The sequence below is a fragment of the Quercus suber genome, unplaced genomic scaffold (genome assembly GCF_002906115.3).
Source record: "Quercus suber isolate HL8 unplaced genomic scaffold, Cork oak 2.0 scaffold_402, whole genome shotgun sequence".
In the NCBI taxonomy this organism is placed as follows: Eukaryota; Viridiplantae; Streptophyta; class Magnoliopsida; order Fagales; family Fagaceae; genus Quercus; species Quercus suber.
In genome coordinates, this window is record NW_027069853.1 from 43,156 (window position 1) to 58,711 (window position 15,556).

The window sequence follows — 15,556 nt, forward strand, 5'->3', positions numbered from 1 at the left end:
TGTTCAGTTTAGTGGCCCCACTGCCCGTGATTAGCTGTTTAAAGTGATCACAGCACATCCGCACATGGTGTCTATTTAGTCACGCAAAGTGATTATTATTCAAGTTTACACAGATTCATGCACTTGAATAATTTTACATCTTTTTTTTTTTTTTTTGGTAAAATGGATTGTATTACTAAAGCTAACCGGCCAAAATAGGCTCAGACCATATTCTGTTTAAGTACAGACCATTGGCATCAGCTATAAGAAAGTCCAATACGTCCACAGGCGGACTTCTAAAAACAAGGAAATCATTTTCTTGATTCGAACCCAGCCTTGCCAAAACATCTGCACACCTGTTAGCCTCTTTAAAACAGTGCTTAACACGATAATTTTACATCTTTACCTTCTTCTTTTTTGTTACTTGAAAAGAAAAAGATAGCCAATTGGGCTGAGGATTCTTAATTTTCTAAAATTTGTGATTTTTTGGGCCTAATCTATTTGAGCTTTCGGATTTTGTCGTAATTGTACAAAGCTGAATTTTAAAGGAAAGCCCAAACGACTTTTCATTGTAGTGGAACGGATTCATGGGTTTTAGGCCCAATTTAAGGATTTTTTTGAGTGGGTCAGCCCAAAGAGGAGAGTTTGGTTATGGCCCTTCATTTTATTTTCTTGAAATGAGTATATGCGTCGGCCGAGGGAGAAAAATTTATTGGTCTTCTTTTATTTTAAAGCCCATGTTTAGTTCTTAGGACTTGGGTCATGCCAAATTAGTCTAAAATAACCAAAATATCTTTGGAACCGCAAAAATAACTAAAATGAACTACGAACATCCAAAATACTCCAAAAATCTCTGACCGACTTTGCAATGTCTGTTTCCCTCAGAGAGAAAAAACTTTGCATTGTCTGGATTGTTGGTTATAGTGAGTAGAACTGGCTGAAGGCCTCCACATGTTCCAAACCAGATTGTTCTAGATACAGAGCATTAGAAAAATAGGTGTATGCTGGTCTCTGGTTCATATATTTGAGCCCATCCTCCAAATTAACATTTTGATCCCACTTACATGCTTATTGAAGTTACAGATGTATGAAAAATCTTAGCACCTATGTGTTTCACAGTGCTTTACCATGATTAGTCAATGAAATGCTCATGTTGACAATATTTTTATTTGCCTTGTAATAGGCAAACTGAAAATTACTTGACCGTGAAGCAGGTTGCTCAGTAGTATGTGACAAAGTTGTAGAAGGCATTATATATTAGGTGCATTATGTTCTGACTCATCTATGTTGTAATCCGCGCCTTGAGGAAACATTGTTCCCCCACCTGGAAATTTGAACACATCTCCCTGAAACTGCACCCAATTCTGGACTGCCTTCTCAACAGTCAGATGTTTATAAGGAACATTAGCATAGTGGACATAGTCCCGGCTTTTAGGCCAAGGGAATGGAGTCACATATCCCTTGGGTGCTGGGATAAGACAGTGCAATTTTTCCTCCTCTGGAGGGCAATGTCTTTCCCTGTATATCATATTTTCCCTTGGGAATTTCATTGCTCGGTCTTGTTCTTGGCAAGGAGTATAATCAGTATATTGGATGTCACAAGGCTTGAACACTTTGGCTCTGGGTTCATCATGTTCAATAATTTCAAGATCATTGTGATGAGCCTCAAAATCTAGAATGGTAACGTTATTGCAATCTGTCTGCCTGGTTATTTCCAATGGTATGCCATCACCTTTTCTGAAACCACTCTTCTGCCATGCTCCCAAAAGGTAAAAGAAACAGCACAAACCAATAACGATAAGTATAGACAAAGTGCCTCGTGTTCTGTAGCCTGGTAAGTGATACTTGGAGCCCATCATATGATTAAGACAATTCCCTCAAACCTACATTATTGTGCAGCAAAATTAGAAAGCAAAACCTTGAAACATATCATCAAGGTTTGAGAAGTAATATTAATCTTGGGGAAAATTCATTTATAACTGTACCAACTATGTAATATTTATCTATAACCAGAATAAGTGTATTGACTAGTTTAACTATTACATAAACATATATCCAAGAGGCTTCATGTAAAAAAATTGATCAATTTAAATCTAAAGATAATGACCAATTGGGACAATTAAAAAAATGCAACTCCAGCACATAGTTTCACTCTTTTAGACAATAGTGCTTGCATTCAAAATGTGAATTTACAATCACATCATGATCAATATCTCTTTACATCAGTTATTTACACACTACGATTTATTGGCAGGCCAATTCTCATTGCTATAATAAAAATATGGATTTAATTAAATCAAGAAGTGGCATACTGGAATTTTCTCCATTATACAATCTAAAACAGCTACAGAGATCTCTTCTATTGCTTTATCAAGTCGGTAAACTAATGGAACTTTACAGCCAAATCTGACATATTTGAGTGTCTAGATAACAAAAAGAACTCATAAACAACAAGCAGCAGAACTAAAGTAGAAACTCTTAAGAAATCGCAAGCTTCTCAAATACCCAGAAGAAGGAAAAAACACAAGTGCATAGATCTTATAAGAATACACAGTAAAAACCCAAAAAAGAAAAAGAATAAGAAAAGGAGATCAAATGCTTTACCAGAGAGAGTGAGAGAGAGACGGACAGTAGTCAATGGCTCCAAAAAGATGATATGACGATTTTGAAGTGGGTTCTACCAGCTATGTAGTTAAGGGTCTCTCTCTCCTTCACTCTGAATCTCCCACACTTATTCAGTGCTAGTAACAGTGAGCCACAGAGACAGATAGTTTGCGCGTGCAAATTGGAGAGAGAGAGAGAGAGAGTTTGAGCTTTTATAACTTATTTAAATTTGAAGTTAGATGCTTTATAGTATTAGATTAGAATTAGATACGTAAATAGTTTGAGTAGTAGCAGTAATCCACTTCTTCATGGGAAGAGTTGGAAATTTGGAGGACTATTTATTTTGGAGTTATCCACCAACACAGCTGTCATCATCCACTGCGGGAAAAAAAACATGATAGGATTACAATAAAATTCTCAAATTTCTCAATGTTTTTTTGCTTTAACTCGGTAGGTGATAAGTTGTTAATAATAGAAAAAAAGACAGTATTCATATGAGTTTACAACTCATTACTATGCAGTAAGTTGATAAGTTGCGACAAAAATTATATAAATAATTAAGAACTTAACATTCATTATAGTCACAAGCCTAAAAGAAAGTAGAAATTGGATCTTGTTCAGTTTAGTGGCCCCACTGCCCGTGATTAGCTGTTTAAAGTGATCACAGCACATCTGCACATGGTGTCTATTTAGTCACGCAAAGTGATTATTAGTCAAGTTTACACAGATTCATGCACTTGAATAATTTTACATCTTTACCTTCTTCTTTTTTGTTACATGAAAAGAAAAAGATAGCCAATTGGGCTGAGGATTCTTAATTTTCTAAAATGTGTAATTTTTTGGGCTTAATCCATTTGAGCTTTCGGATTTTGTCATAATTGTACAAAGCTGAATTTTAAAAGAAAGCCCAAACGACTTTTCATTTTAGTGGAACGGATTCATGGGTTTTAGGCCCAATTTAAGGATTTTTTTTTTTGAGTGGGTCAGCCCAAAGAGGAGAGTTTGGTTATGGCCCTTGATTCTATTTTCTTGAAATGAGTATATGCGTCGGCCGAGGGAGAAAAATTTATTGGTCTTCTTTTATTTTAAAGCCCATGTTTAGTTCTTAGGACTTGGGTCATGCCAAATTAGTCTAAAATAACCAAAATATCTTTGGAACCGCAAAAATAACTAAAATGAACTATGAATATCCAAAATACTCCAAAAATCTCTGACCGACTTTGCAATGTCTGTTTCCCTCAGAGAGAAAAAACTTTGCATTGTCTGGATTGTTTGTTATAGTGAGTAGAACTGGCTGAAGGCCTCCACATGTTCCAAACCAGATTGTTCAAGATACAGAGCATTAGAAAAATAGGTGTATGCTGGTCTCTGGTTCATATATTTGAGCCCATCCTCCAAATTAACATTTTGATCCCACTTACATGCTTATTGAAGTTACAGATGTATGAAAAATCTTAGCACCTATGTGTTTCACAGTGCTTTACCATGATTAGTCAATGAAATGCTCATGTTGACAATATTTTTATTTGCCTTGTAATAGGCAAACTGAAAATTACTTGACCGTGAAGCAGGTTGCTCAGTAGCATGTGACAAAGTTGTAGAAGGCATTATATATTAGGTGCATTATGTTCTGACTCATCTATGTTGTAGTGAAATTCAAAAATATCTTGTTACAAACATCTTGCCAAAGTTGCAAAAAGCATCTCTATATAGCAACAGACAGCTAATATGGGAGTCCATAGAGATTAAAATGTAGCACTTGTCCGCAGTTAGTATATAAGAGATACACAAAAGATAATGAAAAAAGGAAAAACCTAAGCTCTAAAAATTCCAAGAAACCAACAAAGAAGCAAAACCCCTAATTGTTCTGATCCAAAATGACTTCAACTCAAGCACTGAGACATTAGTTTCATCAAATGTCCTAGCATTCCTCTCCCACCAAATACTCATTCTTAAAAAAAGACGAATTTACATTTATAAACAATGCATAAATAATGAAAACATGAGGGGTAGTGTATCATTCTTTTCTCTTAATTTACAATTTTCTATCTAAATCTAAAAGTTTAGATTAGAACTGGTTCCTTTTATTTTTAATAGGGTTCGGGGGGGAGGGGGGGGGGGGGGGTGTGTGTTAAGTAATTGGTTCGAGTATTATGCTCTTTTGGTTTTTTCTAGCTTGGACCAAAACCATGAAGTGATCTGCCATTGTACAATATAACCTAACTGGCACCTTCCTGATCAAAAACATTGGAATCGTCCTTGTTCAGCATAATGATATCCAAGAACTCGCAATGAAATATGGATAGCAGGCTCAAATGGTAAGAATTAAGATAGACCATTAAAGCATTAACTGGTGGACTGTGAATCATGTTTTTATATATATATATATCTAGCTAAGTATTAGAGAGGGTACCCCAAACCATAACACATGCACTTCCATTCTAATATTTTCTTTCAGCCCTTTTACTTTGTGGAAGAAGGGTGTTGACAACTTTGACATCACCTCTTTTATTTCAAATCATGAAATGGGATCAAATTTCTTGATTTTTTTTTAATGATTTTGCAAAATTATTATCATAATCAAGACTATTTATTTACAAAGCAAGCAGGAGCACACGAACATGTAAGAAAGCTCAAGCTATGGCTAGTATTACAAAATTGAATATTCAAAAATAAAAAATTTACAAGAACTTAAAACTAAGGAAAAAAATACATAACTCATCCAGGAACACTACCTCATATCTTCAGTAACTGTTTTGAATGTTACCTTGGGCCAGAAAGCCGCACAGCTGAAAGATAAGCATCGCTGTTGCAGTCTGATGGGCCTGAGGAAGTGCCTTCCCCACTGACTGATCTAAAGAAACTTGAATATAGGCGAAATCCCAGAGGAGAGGAAGTGGGAGGGTGAGGAACAGCAATGAGTCCTTCAAGCATTTGGACAACCTTGGTCATTGATGGCCTTAGATGCATATCTTCCTGTATGCACCACAACGCAACCTTAATGGCAGTTGAAACTCTCTCATCATTTACATCTATATTCAGTCTTGAATCGATGATGTCTTGCAGTTTCCCTTCTTCCAACATCTTAAAAGCATAGGATGGGAAATGGGATTTCTCTGAAGTTTCCTCTGGCTCAAAATTTTTTCTTCCACCAATGATCTCTAACAATACCATCCCATAGCTATAAACATCACTTTTCTCTGATATGGCATAGTTTGTGATCCACTCTGGTGCAAGGTACCCCCTTGTGCCCCTCAGTGTTGTGAAAACATGGCTTTGCTCTCGAGTCATTAGCTTAGCTAATCCAAAATCTGAGACTTTGGCAAGGTAATTATCATCAAGAAGCACATTTTCTGGTTTTATATCACAGTGGACAATCTTGGCATCGCAATCTTCATGGAGGTAAGCTAGTCCTTTTGCTGTTCCCAATGCAATATTGAATCTGGTGTCCCAATCCAACAGGAACTGATCATCATTGTTTTTCTTGAATATCCATTTATCCAAAGACCCATTTGCCATGTACTCATAAACAAGAAGCCGATGACTTCCTTCAGCACAGAAGCCTTTAAGCTTGACCAAGTGAACATGATGGATGCTGCCAATGATGCTAACTTCTGCTCGAAACTCTTTCTTTCCTTGTCCAATGCCTTCTAACTTCTTCACAGCCAGTTGAGTTCCATCAGGGAGAGACCCTTTGTAAACTGAGCCAAAACCTCCTTGCCCAAGCTTCACAGAGAAGTTATTAGTTGCACTTTGAAGGTCTTTGTAATTGAAACGAATCGGCATCCCAGACAAGTTCTCCAAAAAATTATCCTCTTCTGAAGTCTCCTGTGGAGATTCAGGCAATTGTCTCTTTGCTCTGTAGTATCGAAATCCCACATAAAGTAGACCAATGATGATAAGTATTGTTGAAATAGATATAATCACAACAAATGGAAAGCCTTTTTGGTTGCTTCCACCTCCTCCATTACTTACGCCACTGCCTCCATCACTCAAGACCTTAATGTATGAAATGAAGCCAGAGCCTTTACCAGAGTTTTGGAAGCTACCTATGCTGTCAAGTAGAAAACAAGCACCTGTACTGTTTTGGAAGAATAAAGCAAGGCAAGAGCAGTTACCATCACAGGAGGCTTTGCAACTGTTCAAATCAGTAATAGAAGTGGGTGTAAGGAACCCAAGGGCAAAATAATTGAGCCCATTTCCAGCATTTAAAAGCTCTGTACGCCCGTTTGAGTGATCACATGGAGAGACAATCCCAGTGTTGCAACTAGGACTGCAATCCAAGTGGCATTTTTGTCAGTGTAGGTTGAGAAAATAAACTGCCACTGTAAGTCTTTGTTTTGATCATAGATATTCCATGAATTTGCAATGAGAGATGCATTAGTGACCACTCCACCAACTTGATTGATTGTCTTTCTGCTGTCCTTCCCCATAGACCAATAAGGCTGCGGAGTTGGAAAACCTGCAGAAAGTATCATGTCGCTCGACTTGATCTCAAGAATATAAGTCAAGTTCTTAGAGCTAGGATTGCTTACGAGCTTCATTCCTTCAACAAAATCTTGGTTTGGCAATAGGGTATCTGTGGGATTTTTAAAACTCTGCCAAACTATTTCACTTCCACTCCCATACATAACCAAATTTCCCGAGTTCTGCAATTCAATTGCTGAAACTCCTTTGCCTTTAGTATCTGCTGACCAAGCCACACCATTTCCTTTCTGTAAGTACACATTACCCTTCGCATCAAACACAAAGTGATCAGAATTTGCAACTGGGGAATCTCTATTTGCGGACCAGACTGTTCTTGAACTCTGCAAATGGATGATTACTAGTAGGAACAGTGTGACATCTGAAGTTGTAACGAAGCCAAAAGCAAAATTCGAGTTGTTGGATAAAAGAAAATATCCATTATTATCAATATATAACATCTGAGACGCTTGAAACCCAGGCCGAATTTTGCCAAAACTTTGAATACTAGCCAAATTTGTCTCAGAGAGAAGGACAACAGATAGCCATGTGAAGCCCATGAAACGAAAGAAGCTCCAAGTTTCCATGGCTAATCCAACAACATAAGACTCACACAAATTTGGGAAAACCCAAAAGTCTAGGAAGAAGTATAGAATTGAAGATTGTAAGGAGGATGTGGAAAAAGAAAAATTGACATTCAAGCGTTTACATTTGAACACAGTACCAAAAACCCAAAAACTAAAACTCGCTAAGGAAAAGGTTAAGAATTTGAACAAATGTCAATTGGGTCAATTGCCAAACTGCAGAATTGTCCTAAAATTCAGCTAAAAGTTATGGAAACATAATATAATAACTAACAAAAAGAGAACCTATTTGTTCCCAGTTCCCACTTACAAAAAAGTCTCTTCAGATGCCCTGTCATATCAACCCAGTTCCTTTTGAATCCTTACTTAGACTTTGGCAACAAAGCTTGTAAAACCCAAAATAGGAAATTTAAGAAAGCACATCAGGAAACATGATTAAAGATCAGAATTTCTATATTTGATACTGAAGAAAGAACCAATAGGATAGGAGAGAGAGAGAGAGAGAGAGATGATAGGGCCAGCTAAACTTCACATGGCCATAAATTGAAAGAGGCCCACCTACTTAAATTATGACTGGCATGGAACTACTACTGCTCACGTAGCCATGACACGAGACCACGTTGTTAGGAAAAGAAAACACAATAAAATAATGTGAAAAAAAGAAGAGGAAATATATATCACAAAAGAACAAGAAATGGATAAACAAGGAGAAGCTATTTCAGCTAAAATATGGTATATAAGACAGGAAGCAGGGATTTTTGTTTTTGTTTTTGTTTACCTCATTATCATATGTTGGGTGAGGGTGAAGAAATTAAAAAGTGGATTTTTTTGTTGTTGTTTCAGAAATGGGACTCTTTCTGTGTTCTGCTTTTTATCACAGGGAGAGTTGGAAGTTTGAGATCTGAGGTAGGTTGTTTTGTTTGAACAACTTTGGTTTTACATTGTAAGGCGGTTTCGCAACAGTTCTAGGAAATGCATAGAGCTTTGTTTAATGAAGGTTGACAGATCCAATGATTTCTGCTGAACAACGCTCTATCTATCCAAGGGATCAAAGGGTAGAGGCATTTGATTTTTTCATGTTGTCAAAGAGTTGATCAATGAATTTTCGTGCGGTCAAAGAGTTTTTTTTTTTGAGAAAGAGTTGAACAATGAAAATAGACTATATAGAACCATAATAGTATATTAGCATGTGATTTTTTTCGTTTTTAAAGGAGCAGACAGTAAAAAGTGGCAATTAAAGAATGACTTTTTGTTACCCGGGTATGAGTATATTTATAACTATGACATGGTTATTCGAAATTTGAATTTAGGGTAATTTTTTATTTTTGGTTATTGAAGTTTAGCGCCCGTTTGGATAGGTGTTTTCCTGGAGCAAAACGCTTGGTTTGATTCAAAACGTAATATACACCATCATTTAAAAAAGCTGTTTCAGCTAATTGCCGGTTTGGATACAAATTAATCTGGCGTTGTGTTTTTGTTCACGCAATTTTTCTTTTCTTATTTTTCTTTTTTTTTTGCTCAATGGGCGACAATTTTTACTGTTTATAAACAGTGTATATATGGTTTACTGTACATATACTGTTTATGCATTAAAAATTATTAAAAATAGATCCACAATATTATTCATATACTTAAAAATTATTTTCTTACAGTGTTTTCAGCAAGCAACGATCAGTTTTCAGTAACAATAAGTTGTATCTAAACGGTATTTAATTGCATCAATCAGTTTTCAGCAACAATCACGTTTAGAAATCGCACAAATCTGCGGTTTAAAAGAAGCAGTATCTAATTGCATTTTCAATATTGAGTAAATAAAACATTTTCGCACGGCTATTTTTTTTGTTCAAAAAACCAAATATACTCCCAAATAGCTGGCTATATTATCCAATGTGAGTGATACCCAACAGAAAGAAAGAGAAAAATGAAAGAAAAATGCACAATAGTTTTGCAAAATGAAGTTAGAATCACCTCTTCTTCAAGACTTTGACTTCATTATTCTTCACATTTTTCTTTTACCATCTTCTTCTCCAAGGACTCAACGATGATGGATTTGCTTCTTCTGTTATGTTACTTCGTTCTCTACACTCCACTCTTCCCTGCTCTTACCTTTTGCTTTTTCAATGTAAATGCTGAGTAACTATATATGCTTGATCAAAAGAGTACACTTGCTTTTGATTTTCTCAAAGCATCGGATGATATTTTGAATTGGTGTTACCAAACTTTTGACACGTGGGACTAGCATTTATTGAGTTTAGTGAGTGTTGAATTATTTAATAGTTTTCACTTTTATATATTTATGTTGATAACTCCATCGTGCTTATAGTGTTTGTGAATTACAGATGACCGGTCGTGAAATGGTAAATAAGAGCATCTCTAGTAAATTCATTAAATTTTTATACTGTTCAGAGAATAAACAGTAATTTTTATTTTTATTTACTCATTTTTTTAAATACACTTTTTAATAGATTCTTTATCTCATTCTCTATCTCATTTAAATATTATTTCTTCATTCATTATTTATTCTTTTTTTTAACAATTACATATCTTCCAAACTTGATGAGTTACTGTTCGTGAGCTAAAAAATTTTTTTGGTATAGAGAATCTATTGGAGTGGCTTTTTTTGGTTTCATTCTCTATTATAGAGAATATTTTGCTTTTACATAGATTATTGGAGATGCTCTAACAATATAGTGAAGTCCTTTTTTTTGAAATTTACACTTAAAACAGCTATTTTTAAAACAATTTATTCAAATGCTTGATATAGTTTTAAAAATAGAAAACACATATTTTCACATTTTTACCAAAAACTTATCTGTGGTTTTTAAAATGGAGTTTTCAAAATGCACGTTTTAAAAACGTTAGTTTTTAAAACGCACATTTTGAAACAGCTTGTCCAAATAGGCCTTAGTGTAACTTCACTGTTAGTTTTTTGAGGGGAACTTCAATGTTAGTTGATTATCAAAAAACTTCAATGTTAGTCTCTTAAATTTAATAAATTTGGATATTGCCTCTGAAATTTCATATTATAAACAATTTGGTCCTACGTTTATTTTTTATATTTTATTCAGTTTAAAGTTTTGAAATTTTAATATAAAAATAGAATTTAAAAGAAGCATATATAAATGTACATACAACTGCTACAAGAATTACAAAAAATGGCAACCAATTGAGCTACAAGGCTCCTAAATTTAAGAATTTAAATCAATAAGAAAATGTAACTTAGGTAGGAGATAAATCTTGTTGTCTATGTGGTTTTCTTATTACAAATTTTTTTCATAATACTAGCAAGAGAATAAGAAATAAATTATTAGTTCATATGACATGTTGTTTCTTAATACAATGAACATATTAATATTAATGAAATTTCATATTATAAACAATTTGGTCCTACGTTTATTTTTTATATTTTATTCAGTTTAAAGTTTTGAAATTTTAATATAAAAATAGAATTTAAAAGAAGCATATATAAATGTACATACAACTGCTACAAGAATTACAAAAAATGGCAACCAATTGAGCTACAAGGCTCCTAAATTTAAGAATTTAAATCAATAAGAAAATGTAACTTAGGTAGGAGATAAATCTTGTTGTCTATGTGGTTTTCTTATTACAAATTTTTTTCATAATACTAGCAAGAGAATAAGAAATAAATTATTAGTTCATATGACATGTTGTTTCTTAATACAATGAACATATTAATATTAATTATTGTTATTGAGATTAAATCTTGAAAATCATCTATTATTTCTAAATACAATAAATTTATTAATTTTTGTTGTTAAGTGAATTTTAATTATTATTTAGAATATTTTTATTTATTAGTTTATGTTTATGCTCTTTTACGTACAATTATTTTTTTTAACAATTAAACTCAACTTTGATAACTATTGGCATTTGTAATTATATTAATAAAAATTTTGTTGTGTTAACATTTTGTCTTCACTTAATCACTCCCATTTCCCGCGTCTCACATCCCACATCTAGGGGTGGCAAATGGGCGGGTTGGGTCATAAATGGGTTGGGTGTGTAATTACCCATTTATCCATTTATGACCCGTTTATATATAAATTAATTATCCATTACCAACCCAACCCATTTAATTAGTAACCTACCCATTTAACCAAATATGACCCAAATACCTCTAAAACTACTTGAATACCCTATTGACCTCCAAAATTACCAAAATACCATTGGACATCCAAAATTATCCCAAAATCTCTAAAATGAACAAAATACCCATGAAACCTCTAAAATTACCAAAATACCCATGATATCTCTAAATCATCATATATGCTTAAAAACCACTAAAATGACCAAAATATCTCCAAAATCTCTAAAATGACCAAAATACCCCAAAAAACCCAAAAAATGACCAAAATACCTCTGAAACCTAAAAATTACCAAAATACCTCCAAAACCTAAAAAATGACCAAAATACCCTCAAAACCCAAAAAATGACCAAAATACCCTCAAAACCCAAAAAATGACCAAAATACCCTCAAAACCTAAAAATGACCAAAATACTCCCCAAAATCTAAAAAATGACCAAAATACACCTGAAACCTAAAAAAATTACCAAAATACCTTGAAACCTAAAAAATTATCGAAATACCCCCAAAACCTAAAAAATGACCAAAATAACCCCAAAACCCAAAAAATGACCAAAATACCCCTGAAACCTAAAAATTACCAAAATACCCCCAAAACCTAAAACATGACCAAAATACCCCCAAAACCCAAAAAATGGCCAAAATACCCCAAAAACCTAAAAATGACCAAAATACCCCCCAAAACCTAAAAAACGACCAAAATATCCCCGAAACCTAAAAAAATTACCAAAATACCTTGAAACCTAAAAAATTATCGAAATACCCCCAAAACGTAAAAAATGACCAAAATAACCCCAAAACCCATAAAATGACCAAAATACCCCGAAACTCAAAAAATGACCAAAATACTTCCAAAACCCAAAAATGACCAAAGTATCCCCCAAAACCCAAAAAATGACCAAAATACCATCTGTGGGGGGAGAAAAACCCAGCCCAACTTATTGGGCCCAAGTCCCTGAATCAGGAACATTCTTCATCCGAGGAGATGGGACCTTCAGTCGGATGCCCACGCCAATGGGGGATGCCTGGAGATGAGCACGCATACCATCCGAAGAGATGCTCATATGTCCGAGTAGCCATGCGTCCTCGGATCCGAAGAGGTTTGATCAAACACGAGTATGGGAGGTTCAACTGATCTATTTGACAAGTGTCAAGAGGGTGAGGGACCTCGGACACACATAAAGGTAACGGCAACAGAGAAATATCAAGGAGGCATACTCCAACCACTACATTTAATGCACTGCACCTAACTTCCTGGCCGCATTTATGAGGATAGGACCCCTGAACAGTGCTTTCTCAGCTACCGCCACTCACATAAGGCTAAAAGTGGGGTGATGGGACATGTACTCAAGTAGGCGCCTGGATGATGAACAAATGGACGGAGGAGATGTAAGAAGGCAATGCTATATAAGGGAGGGGTACCTCTGATAGAGGGGGATCGAAAATAGGAGAGGAAAAGGATACATGAGATAGTGGTAACCCCAGGAATTGTAACCTTATATGATCAATGAAAAACATCTCTTCGGACGGAATATTCATATTAGTCCGAGAGCACATTAATCCAAATCTTCCCATTCGCATCGCTGTTTGATATTGTTATTTTCATTATTAGCCTAGCTCTTTCACCCACTCTCTACAAAATCTATTGTTTTGGGCTCGGTGGGCCAAGGACCCATACCTTTTTGGACTTGGGCTGCAATAACTGACCCTACACCATCGAAACAAAAAAAATGACCAAAATACCCTCGAAACCTAAAAATGACCAAAAAAAAATTCCAAAAGCCAAAAAATGACCAAAATGCCCCCCAAAACCCAAAAATGACCAAAATATCCCCGAAACTCAAAAAATGACCAAAATACCTCTGAAACATAAAACTGACCAAAATGCCCCCCAAAACCACAAAAAATGACCAAAATATCCCCAAAACTCAAAAAATACGAAAATACCCCCAAAACCCAAGAAATGACCAAAATACCCTCAAAATCTAAAAATGACCAAAATACCCCCGAAACCTAAAAAATTACCAAAATACTTCTGAACCCTAGAAATTTACTGAATAACCCAAAAATCTAAAAATTATTGAAATAACCCTAAAACTAAAAGATGACATAAATGCCCTCGTAACCTAAAAAATGACTAAAATACCCTTAGAATCTAAAAGATGATCAAAATAACCCAAAAACCTAAAAAATTACTGAAATTCCCTCGAAACCTAAAAAATTACTGAAATTCCCTCGAAACCTATAAAATGACTGAAAGACTCTTAGAACCTTTAATTTGTCAAAAATATTCTCGAAACGTCCAAAATACCCTAAACCTCTATTTTGGTAATTTTAGATGTTTATTTCTCTTTTGTTTTTTTTTTTTCTTTTCTTTTTTGCTCAGTGGGCGACAATTTTTACTGTTTATAAACAGTGTATATACTGTTTACTGTATATATACTGTTTATACATTAAAAATTATTAAAAATAGATCACAATATTATTCATATATTTAAAAATTATTTTCCTACAGTATTTTTAACAAGCAACAATCAATTTTCAATAACAATAAATTGTATCTAAATAGTATCTAATTGCATCAACCAGTTTTCAGCAACAATCACGTTTAGAAATTGCACAAATCTGCGGTTTAAAAGAAGCAATATCTAATTGCATTTTCAATATTGAGCAAATAAAACATTTTCGCACCGCTATTTTTTTTGTTCAAAAAACCAAATATACTCCCAAATAGCTGGCTATATTATCCAATGTGAGTGATACCCAGCAGAAAGAAAGATAAAAATGAAAGAAAAATGCACAATAGTTTTGCAAAATAAAGTTAGAATCACCTCTTCTTCAAGACTTTGACTTCATTATTCTTCACATTTTTCTTTTACCATCTTCTTCTTTACGGACTCAACGATGACCGATTTGCTTCTTCTGTTATGTTACTTCGTTCTCTACACTCCACTCTTCCCTGGTCTTACCTTTTGCTTTTTCAATGTAAATGCTGAGTAACTATATATGCTTGACCAAAAGAGTACACTTGCTTTTGATTTTCTCAAAGCATCGGATGATATTTTGAATTGGTGTTACCAATTTTTTGACACGTGGGACTAGCATTTATTGAGTTTAGTGAGTGTTGAATTATTTAATAGTTTTCACTTTTATATATTTATGTTGATAACTCCATCGTGCTTATGGTGTTTGTGAATTACAAATGACCGGTCGTGAAATGGTAAATAAGAACATTTTCAGCAAATTTATTAAATTTTTATACTGTTCAGAGAATGAATAGTGACTTTTATTTTTATTTACTCATTTTTTTAAATATACTTTTTAACAGATTTTCTATCTCATTTTCTATCTCATTTAAATATTATTTCTTCATTCATTATTTATTCTTTTTTTTAACAATTACATATCTTCCAAACTTGATGAGCTACTATTCGTGAGCTAAAAATTTTTTTGGGTATAGAGAATCCATTGGAGTGGCTTTTTTTGGTTTCATTCTCTATTATAGAGAATATTTTGCTTTTACATAGATCATTGGAGATGCTCTAACAATATAGTGAAGTCCTTTTTTGAAATTTACACTTAAAACAGCTATTTTTAAAACAATTTATTCAAATGCTTGATATAGCTTTAAAAATAGAAAACACATATTTTCACATTTTTACCAAAAGCTTATCTGTGGTTTTTAAAATGGAGTTTTCGAAACGCATGTTTTAAAAACATTAGTTTTTAAAACGCACATTTTGAAACAGCTTATCCAAACAGGCCTTAGTGTAACTTCACTGTTAGTTTTTTGAGGGGAACTTCAATGTTAGTTGA

At 34.1% G+C, this 15,556-nt stretch overlaps 1 protein-coding gene across 1 annotated transcript; it reads right to left on the reverse strand.

Annotated features, from left to right (window-relative positions):
• Nucleotides 1–5,067: 5,067 nt before the first annotated feature.
• On the reverse strand, nt 5,068–8,738 carry LOC112034258 (G-type lectin S-receptor-like serine/threonine-protein kinase SD2-5). The gene is given in 2 exon segments (XM_024067068.2): nt 5,068–6,851; nt 6,854–8,738. Coding segments are annotated over 2 exon segments (2,286 nt in total). The 5' UTR covers nt 7,635–8,738; the 3' UTR covers nt 5,068–5,346.
• Nucleotides 8,739–15,556: the final 6,818 nt, after the last annotated feature.